Source organism: Dendrobates tinctorius, unplaced genomic scaffold (genome assembly GCF_039654945.1).
Source record: "Dendrobates tinctorius isolate UK_male_01 unplaced genomic scaffold, ASM3965494v1 ptg000035l, whole genome shotgun sequence".
Classification (NCBI taxonomy): Eukaryota; Metazoa; Chordata; class Amphibia; order Anura; family Dendrobatidae; genus Dendrobates; species Dendrobates tinctorius.
In genome coordinates, this window is record NW_027361703.1 from 7,615,370 (window position 1) to 7,635,559 (window position 20,190).

Genomic DNA, 20,190 nt, shown 5'->3' on the forward strand with positions numbered 1-20,190 from the left:
ATATATGGCCCCTCGAAATTTAGAATGCCAACGTTGTAACTAATTATAGTGATTGTGGCTGAGAATCCAGTGAAACTGAATTTCCTCCAATGCCGGACGCTACATAACTACACTTCCTGCCATGAAATAACAGGACGCTGTGATCTTCTCTTGTGCAACGTACATAAGTTACCGTGTCCTGACGTGTACACATAGAAAATATGGCAAATATCGTGTAAGTTCATATTAATAAATGGTAACATGACAATCCATGTAAAAACAGGAGCCAGGAGGCCATCATGGATTTGTACCAAGTCCATTTGACACATTTCCTTTAAATACATCAAGTATTTTACAGTAATAGCACACACTAAATTACCACAATCGACCATATGATGTTTATTTCTCTAATATTGAACATAGTTCTAAAATATACAATTTCATATTGATTTTAAAAAAATTGAAAACTCCTCTTCACATGTAAAATAACTAAATAAATTAAACATATATTCAGAAATAGGAGCTGCTCGAATCATTTGTTAAAGTGGTTGTCCACTACTGGATAATTCCTGCTTAAATAGGTTCTTCGAGAGTGATAAACATAGCATCTGTGACAAACTGCAGCCATCCTAGTTACGTGTCAGGATGGCTGGGTGCTGAAGAAACAGAGCTCGAGACATATCTTTACTGTCCGAGGAGCTGCCCTCACAAGTACACATACCTCTCTAAGCTGAGGAGCAGTGCTGCGAACCTCTTCTGCTGAGCACTGAAGCTGGGGAAACCCTCCCTTCGCCCCTTATGCTCAATCAATCAGTGAAAAGAATCAATCCATATCACATCCACAGTGCTGCTCCTCAGCTGAGGCAAGCATGTGTGCTTATGACTACAGCTCCTCTGACAGTTGAGATACAGCTCGAGCTCAGGTTCTTCAGCCTGAAGTCTTCCCGACTACTGTGGCTGCTGTTTGAATTCTCACAGGTGCCATATTTATCACATTCTTGAAGAACCCCTTTAATCAATTCAGAGCCCTTTAGAAAATAAAAACAATCCATTCTCCCCTCCTACAAGTAGTGGTGTTTCAGCAATGTCCTCTCTGTTGTTCCCAGTGGGAGTTGAGAAGTGCTCTAGAATGGCTGCAGGCCCTATTTCATCAGGGCAGATGTCTGCCCTGACGGAATATGGATAAGCCGGAGTGGCCAAGTGACACAACAATGTCACATCATATCGCTGGAACGGAGCCACTGTGGTAATGATTATATATTGTTTTTAGTTTCTATAGAGTACAGATTGTCCAGTACTGAATTATCTCTCTAAAAAGATGCCAAATTCTGGAACTATTACAGTTTTTAACTTGCTTAGCAATACACTGGTAGGACTCTTTAATTACAAAGTCACTTTACTGGAAACAAAACACCACAGTAAAATAATATGCAATAAAACAAGTAAAAAAAAAAACACTTGCGTAAAATACACAGATGACAGTGACGTAATTATTTACATGGAAGTCTTTAACTGTAACCTATTGGAAAAAGAAACAGACACTAGTGAACAAAACCTTAAGATTACAGTCCGAAAAACATGACAATATATCTGTTTCCAGGCTACAGTCCGAAAAACATAACTGGATTCTTGTGTTTCCGGTTCACACGTTATGCCATGTCCTGGTGTGCAGCGTCATATTCTGCAATGTACGCTTTCAACTCTTCAATACATCGATCTCCAATCTCGCTTAAATTCTGCCGTAACGCAAACTGGATCTGCTTTTCAAGGGACGGATCCTTTTCGATAAGCATCTTCACAACCATGCCAAAAGTCTCACAGTCCTGCCTGTAGACCTATGCAAAAAAAATAAAAGTAATAGTAAGTAACACTGACTGTTAAAAATACCGAGCTTGTTGACAGGCTGCTACATTCATTACTAAAAGCAGCATTCCATATACCAAACATCAAATAACTGGCAGGAAGGCGTAGTAATGGCCAATATGTAACACAATGACAGCGTATGTGCACCTTTCCAAAAAATCTGTGCATTTTATGGGTTCTGTAGGCTTGTAAACCAGGCATTTAACCCCTTAGTGACAGAGCTAATTTTCACCTTAATGACCAGGCCAATTTTTACAATTCTGACCACTATCACTTTATGAGGTTATAACTCTGGAACGCTTCAACGGATCCCACTGATTCTAAGAATTTTTTCTCGTGACATATTGTACTTCATGTTAGTGGTAAAATTTCTTCAATATGACTTGCATTTATTTATGAAAAAGCGGAAATATGGCGAAAATTTTGAAAATTTGGCATTTTCAAATTTTGAATTTTTATGCCCTGAAACAGTGGTATCACACAAAATAGTTAATAAATAACATTTCCCTCTTGTTGACTTTACATCAGCACAATTTTGGAAACTTTTTTTGGGGTTAGGACGTTATAAGGGTTAAAAGTTGACTAGCGATTTCTCATTTTTCTAACATTTACAAAAACATTTTTTTTTAGGGACCACCTCACATTTGAAGTGAGTTTAGGAGGTCACTATGACAGAAAGTACCCAAAAGTGACACCATTCTAAAAACTGCACACCTCAAGCTACTCAAAACCACATTCAAGAAGTTTACTAACCCTTCAGGTACATCACAAGAACTAAAGCAATGTGGAAGGAAAAAATGAACATTTTACTTTTTTCACAAAAAATTTACTTTGGAACCAATTTTTCTTATTTTCACAAAGGTATCAGGAGAAAATGACCACAAAATTTGTTGTGCAATTTCTCCTGAGTACGCCAGTACCCCGTATGTGGGAGAAAGCCATTGTGTGGGCACATGGCAGCGCTCAGAAGGGAGGGAGCGCTGTTTGACTTTTAGAACGCAAAATTGGCTGGAATCAATGGTGGCGCCATGTCACATTTGAAGACCCCCCTGATGTACCTAAACAGTGGAAATTTGCCAATTCTAACTCCAACCTTAATCCAAACACACCCCTAACCATAACTAACCACAACCTAACCCCTAACTACAAACCTAACCACAAACCTAATCCCTAACCACAAACCTAACCCCAACACACCCCTAGCTCTAATCCCAACTCTAACCACAAACCTAACACCAACTCACCCCTAACCTTAATCCCAACCCTAACTGTAGTCCCAACCATAACCCCTAGCCCTAACTTTAGCTCAACTCTAACCCTAATGGAAAAATGGAAATATATTTTTTTATTTCATTATTTTTCCTTAACTAAGGGTGGGGTGATAAAAGGAGGTTTTGTTTACTATTTTTTTTTATTTTGATCACTGTGATATGGTGAGCAAAATGAACCACTAGGTGAAATTTCCTATTGTTGTCAGGTGCTGGCCGGCAGATCTCGGCAGGCACACTGGGCATGCGCCCGCCATTTTCTCTGATGTGGGATCACATCAGAGGAGAGAGAAATTAAATGGCAAATTGGACTTTTTTTCCGACTCTGGGGGGGCCCTATAACCTTAAACCTCAGCGCCGTTAATTAACGGCGCTGTGGTTTAAGTACCCTCAACTACTGCTGTTAAAAGGTGTATCGGCGGTCGTTAAGAGTAAAGCCCCCGTCACACACAGCAATCTCGCTAGCGAGATCGCTGCTGAGTCACTAGTTTTGTGATGCAAGTGATCTCACCAGTGAGATCGCTGTGTGTGACACCTATCAGCGACCGGCCCCCCTGCTGGTATCGCTGATCGCTGATGGAAAGCCCAGGACATTTTTGGGGTCACTGGTCTCCCGCTGGTCAGCACGCATCGCGGCGTGTGACAGGCGGGAGACCAGCGAGCAGGAGCTGGTAACCAGGGTACACATCGGGTTTCTAAGTGACGCATGCCCCTTAGAAACCCGATGTGTACCTTAGTTAGCAGCTCCTGCTTGCTGGTAACTAAAGTACACAGCGACGCCGCACGCTCAGCATCGCTGGTGCAGCTGTCTGACAGCTCACCAGCGATCATGTAGCGACTCACCAGCGATCCTGACACGTTGATATCGTTGTCGGGATCGCTGGTGAGTCGTTATGTGTGACGGGGCCCTAAGGGGCTGGATGTACATATGTCATTCCATACTATGACACTGCTTCATACTTAGATGAGAAGATACGATTTGAGCATAGATGTTGCTTCTATGAACATATTTAGAATAGAAGAGGTAGGAAAATGTAATGAAGTCCGTAGGAACAGAATAAAGGACGACAAAACATTTTTCGAGCCTTTCAATGGGTCATCCACTACTGTACAATAACCGCTTATTCAATTCAGGACCCAAATTAAAAATATAAACAATATATAAATCACCTTCTGCAACAGCGCCCATTCCAGCAAAGTCTGTGCTGCTGTTCCCGAAGCGAGATGTGGCTATGTGCTGACTAATGATCGCTCATTGGCAGCAGCCTGCAGGTCACAAGTGTCGACATTCTCCGGGAACATCGGTGCAGAAACTGTTAGAAATGTGACGCTGCGGGATAGGAGCATACATTGTTCTTATTGTGCAGCCTGAATTGATTACACTGGGGTTGTAAAGTAGTGGACAGCCCAGCCATAGGAATATGTCACCAAGTTTTTGCTACTTCATGTGAGAGCAACATAATTTAAAGGCAGAGATCCTGATTCCAGCAATGTGTCACCTACTGGGCAGCTTGCTGTCATTTTGATAAAATCAATGTTTTACGTGCTGCATATCTAGTAGATGAGTTCTTTGTAAACCCACCCACACCACTGATTGGTAGTTTTCTGGCCATGGATAAGTTACACAGAAAGCTGTCAATCAGTGATGGGAGCGGGGTTATACAGAACTCATGAATGTGGAGGACTATATGGTAGCAAGGTTATTAGTCCTCTAGCAATAATATCCTGCTGATAAAACTGTGATTTTATCAAAACTACAGCAAGCAGCCGAGTAAGAAATACATTGCTGAAATCAGGGGCTCTGTCTCTTCATTATGCTGCTCTCTGTTTACATGGCATAAACTTGTTGACAGATTGATTTAAGAAATAGTAGCTGTCTCTGTGAAATGTGAGCCAGCAGATAGGGAAAAATGGTTCAGAAAAGAGCGACCAGAATGGTGACCGGTCTGCAAACCCTGTCTGAAAGGTCACAGGATTTGGGAATATTTAGCTTGCAGAAGAGAAGACTGAGAGGAGACTTAATAGCTGTCTACAAATATCTCAAGGGCTGCCACATTGTAGAAGGATCAACTTTATTCTCATTTGCACAAGGAAAGACTAGAAGCAATGGGAGGAGACACAGATTACATATCAGAAAAAACCTTTTCACAGTTAGGGTACCGTTACACCTAGCGATGGACCAGCGATAACGACCAGCGATATGACACGGTCAGGATCGCTGGTGCATCGCTAGGTGGTCGCTAGTGAGCTGCCACACAGGCAAATCTCACCAGCGACATCGCTGGGGACGGGGGTCGCTACTTACCTGTCAGAAGCGGCGATCCTGCGTCCTCCCGCCCGGCTCCACGCGTCGCTCGTCGTCACAGCAGGAAGCGCCGCAGGAAGTGGCCGACGAGGAATGGCCCAGCAGCTTCTCGCGCGATCAGCGATAACCAGCGGGGGAGCCGGTCGGAGGTAAGTATCACATGCAGCGATATCGCTAGCAATATCACTGCAACGTCACAAAATCGGTGACTTTACAGCGATATTGCTAGCAATATCGCAGTGTGTAACGGGGGCTTTAGAGTGATCAATGAGTGGAACAGGCTGCCATGAGAGGTGGTGAGTTCTCCTTCAACAGAAGTCTTCAAACAGAGGCTGGACAGACATCTGTCTGGGATGATTTAGCGAATCCTGCTTTGAGCAGGGGGTTGGACCAGATGGCCAAGGAGGACCCTTCCAACTCTACGATTCTATGATTCTGTGATTCTATGGTACATAGATTGTTAAATGATGGTGGATGGAAAGCAGTGGGAGAAATTAAAATCCTTACCCTCTTAACGACCGCCGATATGCCTTTTAACGGTGGCAGTTAAGGGTACTTATGTCTCAGCGCCGCTTTTTAACAGCAATAAGAAATAAGTTTATAGCGCCCCTCCAGAGTCAGAATTTCTCTGGGCTCTTGGGTACCGGGGGTAGCTGAGACACCAGAGAACATGATTCGGGTCGGTTTTTACCGACGCCAGTGTTGCAATCGCTGTTATTAATCCCTTTACCCCCAAGGGTGGTTTGCACGTTCATGACGTGCCATGTCGCGTTTGGAAAGCCCCTGATGTGCCAAAACAGTGGAAACCCCCCAATTCTAACTCCAACCCTAACCCCAACAAACCCCTAGCCCTAACCCTAGCCCTAATAGGAAAATGGAAATACATTTTTTTTATTTTATTATTTTTCCCTAACTAAGGGGGTGATAACGGGGGGTTTGATTTACTATTTATGGCGGTTTTTATGTTTGGCAGCTTTCGCACGCTAAAAGACGCTTTTTATTGTAAAAATAGTTTTTGCATCACCACATTTTGAGAGCTATAATTTTTCCATATTTTGACCCACAAAGTCATGTGAGGTCTTATTTTTTGCGGGACGAGTTGACGTTTTTATTGGTACCATTTTCGGGCACGTGACATTTTTTGATCGTTTTTTATTCCGATTTTTGGGACGCAGAATGAACAAAAACCAGCGTTTCATGAATTTCTTTCAGGGGGTGCGTTTACACCGTTCCGTGTGCGGTAAAATTGATAAAGCGGTTTAATTCTCCGAGTCAGTACGGTTACAGCGATACCTCATTTGTCATTTTTTACGTTTTGACGCTTTTATGAAATGAAAACAATTTTATATAAAAAATAATTATTTTTGCATTGCTTTATTCTGCGAGCTATAACTTTTTTATTTTTTCGCTGATGACGCTGTGTGGCTGCTTGTTTTTTTGCGGGACAAGATGACATTTTCAGCGGTACCATGGTTATTTATATCTGTCTTTTTGATCGCGCGTTATTGCACTTGTTCGGCGGTATGATAAAGCTTTATTTTTTGCTTTGTTTTTTATTTATTTTTTAAGGGGTTCAATAAAGGGGTTAACTAGTGGGACAGTTTTATAGGGCGGGTTGTTACGGACGCAGCGATACCAAATGTGTGTACATTTAATTTTTTTTTTCAAAAAATGAATTAGGGAATTTTTTTTTTTAATTAATTTAGCGATTTTTTTATAAATTATTTTTAAACTTTTTTTAAACTTTACTACAATGTCCCAGGGGGTACATCACTGTCATGTGACAGATCAGCGCTCTGTCACAGGCAGTGCTGCAGGCTTCCTCATGCCGGCGCTTTCCAGGCATGAGGAAGCCGGCTCTCTGCAGGCCCCCGCCGCCATTTTAGATTCGGGGACCTGCAGGGAAGGAGACCCCCACAGCAGCGCTGCACATCGCGCTGCTGTGGGGGTCTCAGAAGCACAGAGGGAGCCCCCTCCCTGCCGATGCTTCCCTAAACCCCTGGTACACTGCGATCGTGTTTGATTGCAGTGTGCCAGGGGTCGAAGTGTCGGGGGCGGTCCATGACCGCCCCTGACACATAGTGCCGGATGTCAGCTGTGATAATCAGCGAACACCCGGCCGCGATCGGCTACGCTCCCCCCTGCGATGTCGCTGGTGAGATCTGCTTGTGTGGCAGCTCACTAGGTGACCACGTAGCGATGTACCTGCGATCCTGACCGCGTCATATCGCTGGTCGGGATCGCTGGTACATCGCTAAGTGTGACAGTACCTTAAGATTGCTTGAGGTGAACACAATTCATAAACAAGGTCTTCACTTTAGCCAATTTACATTTCAAACCAGAATGGTTTTCAATGATGGAAAACATTGTGTAGCTAACAATCTACATTACACTAAAGGGTCAAATATAATATCAACCGATCAAACATAAAACTGTCCGCTTTCTCAATGCTAATTTAAAACCAGGGCTGTGGAGTCGGTAAGCCAAACCTGCGACTCCGACTCCTCAATTTCCCTTACACCGACTCCGACTCCCACATATATTGCTTATATTTAAGTGAAAAATTTATTGTAGTACAATGTGAACATCAGACATTTAATCATTTCTATGATCCAATAATCAAGATATTTAGATAGAACATAATATCTATTTATTGGAATACAACTTTAGAACACAAAAAACTGTAATAAATTGTAAATATGTAATACACTGTATAATATCGATTACATACATACGGTACAGACCAAAGTTTGGACACACCTTCTCATTCAAAGAGTTTTCTTTATTTTCATGACTATGAAAATTGTAGATTAACTCTGAAGGCATCAAAACAATGAATTACCACATGTGGAATTATATAATTAACAAAAAAGTGTGAAACAACTGAAAATATGTCTTATATTCTAGGTTCTTCAAAGAAGCCACCTTTTTCTTTGATTACTGCTTTGCACACTCTTGGCATTCTCTTGATGAGCTTCAAGAGGTCGTCACTGGAAATGGTCTTTCAACAGTCTTGAAGGAGTTCCCAGAGATGCTTAGCACTTGTTGGCCCTTTTGCCTTCACTCTGCGGTCCAGCTCACCCCAAACCATCTCGATTGGGTTCAGGTCTGGTGACTGTGGAGGCCAGGTCATCTGGCGTAGCAGCCCATCACTCTCCTTATTGGTCAAATAGCCCTTACCCAGCCTGGAGGTGTGTTTGAGGTCATTGTCCTGTTGACAAATAAATGATGGTCCAACTAAACACAAACCAGATGGAATAGCATGCCGCTGCAAGATCCTGTGGTAGTCATGCTGGTTCAGTATGCCTTCAATTTTGAATAAATCCCCAACAGCGTCACCAGCAAAGCACCCCCACACCATCACACCTCCTCCTCCATGCTTCATGGTGGGAACCAGGCATGTAGAGTCCATCCGTTCACCTTTTCTGCGTCGCACAAAGACACGGTGGTTGGAACCAAAGATCTCAAATTTGGACTCATCAGACCAAAGCACAGATTTCCACTGGTCTAATGTCCATTCCTTGTGTTCTTTAGCCCAAACAAGTCTCTTCTGCTTGTTGCCTGTCCTTAGCAGTGGTTTCCTAGCAGCTATTTTACCATGAAGGCCTGCTGCACAAAGTCTCCTTTTAACAGTTGTTGTAGAGATGTGTCTGCTGCTAGAACTCTGTGTGGCATTGACCTGGTCTCTCATCTGAGCTGCTGTTAACCTGCGATTTCTGAGGCTGGTGACTCGGGTGAACTTATCCTCCGCAGCAGAGGTGACTCTTGGTCTTCCTTTCCTGGGGCGGTCCTCATGTGAGCCAGTTTCTTTGTAGTGCTTGATGTTTTTTGCCACTGCACTTGGGGACACGTTCAAAGTTATCCCAATTTTTCGGACTGACTGACCTTCATTTCTTAAAGTAATGATGGCCACTCGTTTTTCTTTACTTAGCTGCTTTTTTCTTGCCATAATACAAATTCTAACAGCCTATTCAGTAGGACTATCAGCTGTGTATTCACCAGACTTCTGCACAACACAACTGATGGTCCCAACCTCATTTATAAGGCAAGAAATCCCACTTATTAATGTTAATTATATAATTCCACATGTGTTAATTCATAGTTTTGATGCCTTCAGAGTGAATCTACAATTTTCAGAGTCATGAAAATAAAGAAAACGCTTTGGTTGAGGGGTGTCCAAACTTTTGGTCTGTACTGTATGTATATATTATATATATATATATATATATATATATATATATATATATATATATATATATATACACACACACACACACTATGACTTATCTCGGCTTAGATAAAGCCTAGATCCTCAGGCTACATTCACACTATGGGCGTAGCCAGGATCAAACCTAGGGGGGGCAGAACCTCATACTGTTCTGCAGAATTTCATACTGCACACCTCAGCTGCTGCAGAACCTCATACTGCACACCCCTACACTTGAAAGTAAAGCCTGCACCTTAACAAGATGTGGTGGTGAATGCAGTCTATTTATTCCAACTATCAATTGATGTTGATGTGTTACTGAAGACGAGCAATGCCTGTCCTGGGCGTCCTTTTGGGAAGCTATGAGGTGTACCTGACTGGTGCTAAAAAAAAGAAGTGCTAGTCTGTGTGCTATCTGGCTTTCATTCTTTTTGGTACAGATATGATATGGATAGACAGATATGGATAAATGGATATATAGATAGAGCAGATTTCTAATCTGCTTTTGCTATTGAAAACATTAGCTATGAGCTCAAAAACCTTTCAGGTGATGCCGTTTTTTAAAAAACTGATCGGCTTTTGCAACTGAAAAACGTATCCTCAAAAACCGCAGGAAAAATGCTGTGTGTGAATGTAGCCTTAGATCAGGAATAGAACAGCCATTGATAGGACATTTCATAACTTTCCCAAATTCCTATGAAAAAATATTCAGCACATTCTGCATTGAACTACTGTACCCAATTTATTATATATTTTAGGAGTCGGTCCATTTTATACCGACTCCAACTCCACCAAAATGAGCACCGACTCCGACTCCACGACTGACTCCACAGCCCTGTTTAAAACATACAGATATAATAAAGAATATTTCCTTTTGCATATTTTTGAGGTCACATAACTTTGTAAGGAACCAAAAGTCTCATCCGTTCCAGTGCAAAATGAAAGCTATGAAATGTTACCATATAAATGTAGCAGTTATGCTCCTAATGAATAATAGTGGTATAAACTGAAAAAATGGAGCAGCACACCTTTCTACATGGCAGAAGACATGTAGTATTTGTTACGTTTAGAATCTATAACGGCAGGATAACCCTTTCCTATCTGTCATAATTACTTACTAATGCAAAACTCAAACTCAGGCACCACATGATGCACGTATCACTGTAATTAATTAGCGGGGCAAGGACACCAGTAACTTTGGGGCAAGGACACCAGTAAGTTTGGAGCAAGGACACCAGCAAGTTTGGAGCAAGGACACCAGCAAGTTTGGAGCAAGGACACCAGCAAGTTTGGGGCAAAGACAGAAGTAAATTTGAGGGCAAGGACACCAGCAAGTTTGGGGCAAAGACAGAAGTTTGAGGGCAAGGACACCAGTAAGTTTGAGGGCAAGGACACCAGTAAGTTTGAGGGCAAGGACACCAGTAAGTTTGAGGGCAAGGACACCAGTAAGTTTGAGGGCAAGGACACCAGTAAGTTTGAGGGCAAGGACACCAGTAAGTTTGAGGGCAAGGACACCAGTAAGTTTGAGGGCAAGGACACCAGTAAGTTTGAGGGCAAGGACACCAGCAAGTTTGGGGGCAAGGACACCAGCAAGTTTGAGGGCAAGGACACCAGTAAGTTTGAGGGCAAGGACACCAGCAAGATTGAGGGCATGGACACCAGCAAGTTTGAGGGCAAGGACATCAGCAAGTTTGAGGGCAAGAACACCAGCAAGTTTGAGGGCAAGAACACCAGCAAGTTTGAGGGCAAGAACACCAGCAAGTTTGAGGGCAAGAACACCAGCAAGTTTGAGGGCAAGAACACCAGCAAGTTTAGGGCAAGGACACCAGTAAGTTTGAGAGCAAGGACACCAGTAAGTTTGAGAGCAAGGACACCAGTAAGTTTGAGGGCAAGGACACCAGCAAGTTTGGGGCAAAGACAGAAGTTTGAGGGCAAGGACACCAGCAAGTTTGGGGCAAAGACAGAAGTTTGAGGGCAAGGACACCAGTCAGTTTGAGGGCAAGAACACCAGCAAGTTTAGGGCAAGGACACCAGTAAGTTTGAGAGCAAGGACACCAGTAAGTTTGAGGGCAAGGACACCAGCAAGTTTGGGGCAAAGACAGAAGTTTGAGGGCAAGGACACCAGTCAGTTTGAGGGCAAGGACACCAGCAAGTTTGAGGGCAAGGACACCAGCAAGTTTGAGGGCAAGGACACCAGTAAGTTTGAGGGCAAGGACACCAGCAAGTTTAGGGCAAGGACACCGGTAAGTTTGAGAGCAAGGACACCAGTAAGTTTGAGGGCAAGGACACCAGCAAGTTTGGGGCAAAGACAGAAGTTTGAGGGCAAGGACACCAGTCAGTTTGAGGGCAAGGACACCAGCAAGTTTGAGGGCAAGGACACCAGCAAGTTTGAGGGCAAGGACACCAGCAAGTTTGAGGGCAAGGACACCAGCAAGTTTGGGGCATGGACACTAGTAAGTTTGGGGCAAAGACAGAAGTTTGAGGGCAAGGACACCAGTCAGTTTGAGGGCAAGGACACCAGCAAGTTTGAGGGCAAGGATACCAGTAAGTTTGGGGCAAGGACACCAGCAAGTTTAGAGCAAGGACACCAGCAAGTTTAGAGCAAGGACACCAGTAAGTTTGAGGGCAAGGACACCAGTAAGTATGGGGCATATTGAAAAAGGTTAATATTTTTTTTCACAAAAATCATGTTTAGCCCCAAATTTCTCACTTTTGCCAGTGATAACACCAAAAAGTGGACCTATCAATTTGTCACTCACTTTCTTACGAGCGAGGAAATACCCCACATGTAGTCATAAAGTTCAGCTTGGACAAACGGCAAGGCTTGGAACAGAGGGGGCACAATGTGAATTTTGGAACCCAAATTTGGCTCTATTTGGAATAGATTGCCGTATCTGCAGAGGCTGTGTGGTTCAAGAGCAACAGAAATCCCCCATGTCTTTTTTTATATTATACCCGGTCATGTATTCATCTAGGGAGGTAGTGAGTAGTTTAATACCATTTTTTATGCAGTGGACGCAGCACATATGTTTGAAAATTTACAATTTGCATTTTTTCCCACTCTCTCTTTTATGATTATATTTTTATATGTTCTAAGGAACACCTCAAAATTTTATTGCACCAGTTTTTCAGTGTTCAAGTACATCCAATATGGCACCAATGTGAGTACTGGACACACGGCTGTGCCTATAATAATAGATGGTACACCATTTGGTCTTTATGGTAAAATTGGAGGAATTCCAGGACCCATTCAAAGCTGAGAGACAAGGAGCAAACAAAATCCTTCTAGGAATTATTGCTCAGAGGGAGGCATGCCCCTAAAAACACATTTGCTGATTATAAAACTTGGTCTTCCTAACAAAACAGTTGTCCCGCAATTGCTTATAATATCGCAGGAAGAATAAACTGTACTGGAAAGAGCAAAACGTGGAGGACACTGCAGCCAACTATGTTGCAAAGCAGTTTGTTCCAAAGATGAAAGAACACCAGGAGGGCTAGAATGACAGAAACTTTCAGAGACTAGTGGTACAATGTTTGTTTATCTGCATCAATCCCTATATGAGAGACAAATGTGCCAATAGACTTGGTACACCATAGCAGGCTCCCGCACGCCAAGGTAGGAACCACTATCACAAAACATCCAATCCCCTACAGAATCCGTAAAGTATTGTCTAGTGGAGGAGGTTCAGCAAGAATCATGCAGTAAAGCCCATTAGAGATCCTCCAATAAAATGATCATGCCTGTATAACCAACATAAACATATAATATAAATGGAATCAAAAGTTTTGTGCAGAAAGACAGTCGTAAAAAACAGTCAAACTGGTCAAAATTTTGTGTGTGACTAAATCAAGTCCTGGAATTAATCGTCAAATGACCTGACTTTTCAAGAACATTTGTGGGGTCCATATTCAGGAGTATACAGACATGGGTATATGGGAGAGAATTTGTCTGAATAATAGTTTGGGTATGTGATGAATAAGTACTGGAAGTGTGAAATGGGGTAAAATGTGCTTTACTGATAAAAAATCTTTTTATTAATTGTCCAATAAAAATTGGCCCACTAAACTGAAAATATAAATTATTTGGAAAGAAAAATGCTTCCACACAATTTGATCTTATTTATGTCAAATTAATAATGGGAAGTGTGGTAGATTTCAAAACAGGAGGTAACACAAAGGCCTGGTTTGGATGGGTACATGGGGCAATAATATCAGGAAACACTGCTTCTACCATGCTTCCTACAAACCCGGCATTTTTTGGGGGGACAGTTTTGGGTGACAGTGGCAGGGACAAGGCAAATAAAATGTTGCTCCAATAGTCTCCGGACATCCTCTGCCTTGAAGACTGCCTCCTGTGCCTGCGTCGAATCAAATAGGAGACACTCAACAATTTTCTCCTAGTACTGGAGAAATGTCAGTGCTCCTTGTGACCTTTTATAGAGGACAAAGGTATTTTAGGTAGCAAATTGAAAGCGTTAGATTGCTATATTTTTGTACCAGACCCCAGACCTTGGTCTTCCGCTTGACCAGATATTGACGCACCTGGTCCGACAAGCCTCCCATAAAGTTATTATAGTCTGTGATGCAGACTGGTTTTTCCTTGTCCCTGGTGCTGGTCCTTGTCCCTATCTCTGACCGTCACAGTAGCTTTCGCATGCAGGGTGGTCAGCATGTAATTGGCAATTTGTCCAGCCAATCGTAGTTGGGGTTAGTTTTTGAGGGGGCTCAGCACTGTCACTAAAGTGAAAAAATCACAGTAGGGTGCAGTTGGGCCCAGATGGCTCTGTAAACTGTGCCCTGTGTTCACACTGTATACATTTTTGTTAGCACTGGCTGGTCCACCTGATCTAATAGTATGGGCGTCATTAATAGGTTCAGCCAGATGCTTTGCATTTTCTGTGTGAACATTGCCACATACAGATTACATTTTTTGTGCATTATTATACCAAGCGCCATGTCCTGATTGTAGGCTGGCTGCCTCATCAGGTATTTTTGAGCTGTGCCATCTTATTGGGTTCGCTGCACCTTGTTAGTGCATTTGTGAGGGAGCAAAGCATGAAAAATGCAGAGGAAGGGGGGAGGGTAGGAGTGTGAATACTTTTGCAAACCACTGTACAAGGGAAATGTAGAGCTATCTTGTTCTATGACCCAGCAGCTCCTGTTCCCTCCCTATAGAAAGCGATCATATGACCACTGTATATGGAGAAGGAAGGAAGCGCTGTTAGTGCTCCTTTAGTGAATAGAATAATAGAGAAGGCATAGATGGTGATAAACAGGCTATGCCTTCTCTATGAGGACTCCAGGTATCTCTGACAGCTGCATCCCCCCTCCCGCAGCTACACTATCGCGGGTAGCTGCATTGCTATGCAGTGACGTTTTAGAACGCCAATGCAAAGTACGAGCGGGATCACTCCAAGCTATAAAGTCAATGGACAGTCTTGAGCTATTACAGAACAAACTAAGACTAAGGGTACCGTTAAACTAAGCAACGCACCAGCGATCCCGACAACGATACGACCTGATAAGGATCGCTGTTGCGTCGCTAAATGGTCGCTAGTAAGCTGTCAAACAGTCAAATTTACCAAACGACGCAACGATCTCGGCGGGATCACTGGTGCGTCGCTTAGTGTCACACAGCAGCAATTCTGACAACTCCCGCCTGCGCCCATGATTTCGGAGTCGCTAACGAGGTCGCTCGTCGGTGTCAAACAGCGATGCATGATGGCTAGCGGAACACCAGTGATCAAGAAATGGCCCAGGACATTCAAGCACGATCAGCGACATCGCAGCGGGGGCCTGGTCGCTGCTAAGTGTCACACGTAATGAGGTCGCTGGCGAGGTCGCTGTTGCGTCACAAAATTGGTGACGCATCAGCGATCTCGCTAGCGATCTCGCTTAGTGTGAAGTACCCCTAAGCCCCAAAGAGAAGCCAACAGGTGAGATCCAGGTTGGCGGGCCACATGTTTTACTTACTGTGTGTTTTTAACTACGGTAGTTTACTTTTGGGAACATAAGATCTTCGTCCATGCGCAATTGATGCAGCATCTGTGTCTAACAGCCACAATAAAAGCCTTTGCTGGAGCTGAGTTAATAAAGGAAAGCTCATTGGCCAGACACAATCGGAACATGTAGGTCACCATGGCAGTAGAGAGCCTGCTGAAGGTGTCAGTTGCTGTCATCTTGGTACTGAAGCTCCAAAGGACACCAAGATTTTTTCCAATAAACTGAAATACCATGATATTGCAGTATGTAGTATAAACAATCACAGGTTCAAGTCACCTAAGGGGACTTAAAAAGTAAGTTTTTAAAATGATAAAAATCTAAAAAACTTCAAATCATTCTTCTATCCTCCATTAAAAATAAAGAAAGGAAAAAAAAATAAACATGTTTTGTACTGCTACGTCAGTAGAAGTCCAATGTATCAAAATATAAAACTAATAGAGTACAGAATTACCATACCGTATTTTATAATGGAAATGCCAGAATTGAGTTTATTATTGGTAATCTCATCTCCCTAAAATATACAATAAAAAGCCATCAAAACATTGTATGTACCCAAAAGTCATAAATAAAAACATCCGCTCACCATAAAAAAAAAAACAAGCCTCACAGCTTAACCGATGGAAAATAAAAAAAGTTATTGATCTGGGAAAATGGCGCCAGAATACAATTTTTTTTATACATAGATTTTTTTTTCAAAATTCATATTTCTAGCACTTACTTATATATATTACGTTTGGCATCATCGTAATCACACTGACATTGAAAATCAAGTTTTAAGGTTATCCTTACTATACATTTTTTCCAGTTTATCCCACTTGGTATTTTTTCAAATGTATCTATACTGTATGGAAAAATGAATGTTGTCGATGATTTTTCAACTACGCAAAAAACGATATGGGTGTTATCAGTGTTTTGGATCCTAGTATCATTAGATTTTGTTCAGGTTTTACCATCAGTGTTTCATTGATGATCTTCACATATGTAAAAATAAATGCCAAAGTTTCTCCAATATATTGCAATGTTAATCACAGACAAACTGTAAACCGATGCCATCCATGTGCGGTCAGTGATTTGCAAGGACCCACAGACTTGAATTAGTACTTTACATCTGTGACATTGGGGGGAAAAAACGGATCTGTGAACAGCTCCACAGATTATAATGAGTACATGTTTTATCCATGAAACTCCCGTACGTGAAACATCTCTCTGAACGAGGCCTAAGGGTCCCGTTTCACTTAGCGACGCACCAGCGATCCCGACAATGATATGACCTGGTAGGGATCGCTGGTGCGTCACTAAATGATCGCTAGTAAGCTGCCAAACTGGCAGATCTCTTCAGCGATGCAGCAAAGATCCAGCGATCAAACACAGCGATGCGCGCTGGCCAGCGGGACGCCAACGACGAAAAAATGGCCCAGGACATTCCTGCATGATCAGCGATATCCAGCAGGGGGGGCCGGTCGCTGCTGCGTGTCACATGTAGCGAGATCGCAGGCGAGATCACTGTTGCGTCACAAAATCGGTGACGCATTAGCGATCTCGCTATGTGAGACGGGGTCTTTAGTGTCGAGTACTGGAGCTTCCCAACTTATACCCTAAATGTAGGGTAAAAATGTGATGTCCTAAGAAACCTCTCTTTTTATTTCTCAGTTTTTATGTTCTGTGACATCCTGGTGTGTGAGACAGCCACCATTCTGTGTTTGCACGTTACCACCCTGCAATGAGAAAATTTATGTCGTTCGATCCAGTTTCAGGATACTCTGTCTCATCTTCTGTGTACAATTAACCTTTACTAATCGTTTTCAGCCACTTTTTTTGTTCTGACCAGTGCTTAGTTCCAGGAAGCAGGAGCCCCCCTATCCATTATACAGTATGTGATACACACATGGTATGTGTCGAAACTCTAAGATACACAAAGCTGATTGCGTTTAACATACTGTAACACCAAGTCAACAAAACTCTGTGGGACACCAAGAATCCCAGATCTGTTTCCAAACAATGAAACCACATTTCCATGAGGTCAACAGGTTTCTTGCTTAACTTTAGAGAGCTGCTTCAGCCTATGTAATATTAGGAAATGAAAAACCCCACAAATAATAAAGTTGATAAAAACCTAAGACTCTGTTAGCCATATTATGTATTTCTATTCATACTTGGTACAAAGGAATGAATCTGGAAGTCCATAAAAGTTTCCATCGTATCAGATGTGGCCGTAGTAGACAGCACAACGGTTGGGACAGAGCCTCCATGGCTCTCATCTGCTGAATACCGCTGGAGGCAAAGGAAATGAGCTAGTGAGAAAGTATCACTATGAGTCCAGAGGCATTTTCCTCTTATCAGCTCCATCTCCAACCACTTAAAAAAGAAAAAAAAAAAAAGTGTCTGTAGGCAACTTGTCTGGAGCAGGTGAAACCACCTGATCATTAACATTTCAACACTCCATTACGTTTTTGTGGGTCTGACACTAAATTTAGAGCACTTGTTACCCTCATTAACTACAAAGGAACAAGTGACATGTGTGTGCATAAAGGAAATTGTCCCCAGCACACTAAATTTAATCTTCATGACACCGGCCTTCCATTGGGAACGTTCCAGGTTATACATGGGCGCAGCTGGGGCCCACGTCATGATGGCATGGTTGTGCTCCATTTCTCTGCAATTAAACTTCCTACATTTGCGAAAGAATATGAGTCATGTTATCTTCATGCTTGTTTGAGTCAGGGGACACTAATTTTTCATTTCGGTAAAATTTGCTTTTTACCAGCAAATAACAGATTGTGGCCCTCGCCCACAAACTCCTTTCATATTTTAAACCTTTCAAATTGAAACATTTTTGTCCTCAGAAGGAACCCACAAAGATCAACATCAGCGCCAAAGGAATGTTTAATAATTATTAACAGATGGCAGTAAGGCAAATACACTGAGCTCGTATGTGGTAGAAATGGTGTAAATGTGTCTTCCTTTTCTCCTGCAAAGGATCAGAACACAGCAACATTTAGGGTAAAACTACAAGATGTATGTGAGAAATTGGCCGAATCAGACCATAGAAGTGTCATTACATTGAAGTATTACTTAGTACAGGATCTGTAGCCTGAGATCCAGGATTGGTTTGAGTTCACATGTTGCAGTAATCGCAATACAAATTGCAATGCGTTTATAAGCAGCTTTTTTACACAGGTGAAACATGTTAAATGTATTTCACATGTCAAAACCACTGGGTAAAAATCGGAAAGAAATTAGCTGCAAAATGTGTGATCTTGCGGCGTTATATGCTACGGAATGTGTTAACACTAGGACTACTGGACTCGTGACCCCGCCTAGAACTACTGAAAGGAGTCATTTTGACTCCTTGCTTGTTTTCGTTTATTTTTAGAGTTTCATTTGTGGTTATTTATTAATAATTATATTTTTTGTAATGTATTATTGTGAGATCCAACAGTAATGCTTTTGATTGTTTTTTTTCTGCTTTTCTTATTTTTCTACAGAAAATAACAATAATTATAATAGACGTTTTTCAAACATTTTTTTTTTATTCAAGTGCACACATATAAACAACAACTGAAGAACAAAAAGCAGAGAAAATGTAGGTGGAGGAGCATAAAAATGAAAATATGGCGCAGAATTCACCTTCTAAACATTTGGTGTTTCGCATTTTAGGCATTGCCTTTGATTTATGGCAGTACATTGCCCACACAAAGACTTACCACAAGTCTTACAATTGCCGACAGATCTATTTTTCTTGCACTTTTCTTTGATCTGGCAAAATTTTGTTTGAACCATCACTTCTGAGCATGTAGAAACTTGGGACGTGGAACCCTTTTCCCTATCTGTGACATAAGGACCACTCAACTCTCTCACAAGCGTTTGCAAAAATGCCTTGCGTGACATTTTTGGGTGGGTAATCTCCTTGAATATTATCCATGCATTTATACCCGCAAAGTCTAAGGCATTTTCAAATGCATGAACAGGCCATCTCCTTGTGCATGTTCGTGTGGTATATTTTCGTGCCATCTGATCCACTACATCTACTCCATATTTTGTTTTATTGTAAAACTTTACCATTTCTGGAGTTTTTTTTAGCGGAATCAGACGCAACAACAACATCTGGATGGACGGAACTCAAAATGACAACATTTTTGTTGGGCTTTCCTTGATATACTGTAAGTGTAAAATTGTCTTCATTTCTAAACACTTTAGTGTTGTACAATTCCTCTTTCATGGATTTTATTTCTTTAGGCACTTCTCGCCTTATCTTGTTCAGTGTTCCCACGATGGTTGTTCCTTTGCTTTTTAGCTGTTTAGCTAATTTTACTGAAGTAAAATAATTATCGGTTGTAACATTGCGACCTTTTTTCAAAAACGGGTCCAATAACTTCATTACCACATGGTCAGCTAAACGGTCCTCAGCACGGCGTGTGTCATCTTTGCCTAGATAAGGGAAGCCATTTGCCATATATTTGCTCTCCTTATCAACAGCTAGCCAATATTTGTGGCCATATTTATCTGGTTTGGAAGGCATGTACTGCGTGAATGGACACCTAGTTTTGCTTGGGAAAAGTTGCTCA

The 20,190-nt window shown here is 42.1% G+C and overlaps 1 protein-coding gene across 12 annotated transcripts in view; it reads right to left on the reverse strand.

Moving 5' to 3' along the window:
• Positions 1-354: 354 nt before the first annotated feature.
• The window catches only part of PPHLN1 (periphilin 1), a 185,386-nt gene continuing 165,550 nt past the window's right edge, over positions 355-20,190 (reverse strand). For all 12 annotated transcript variants that reach the window (XM_073573247.1, XM_073573252.1, XM_073573249.1 and 9 more), the window contains one exon: positions 355-1,814. In XM_073573247.1, the coding sequence (XP_073429348.1) occupies positions 1,629-1,814 (186 nt within the window). In that variant the 3' untranslated portion in view covers positions 355-1,628. The remainder of the gene's footprint in view (positions 1,815-20,190) is intronic.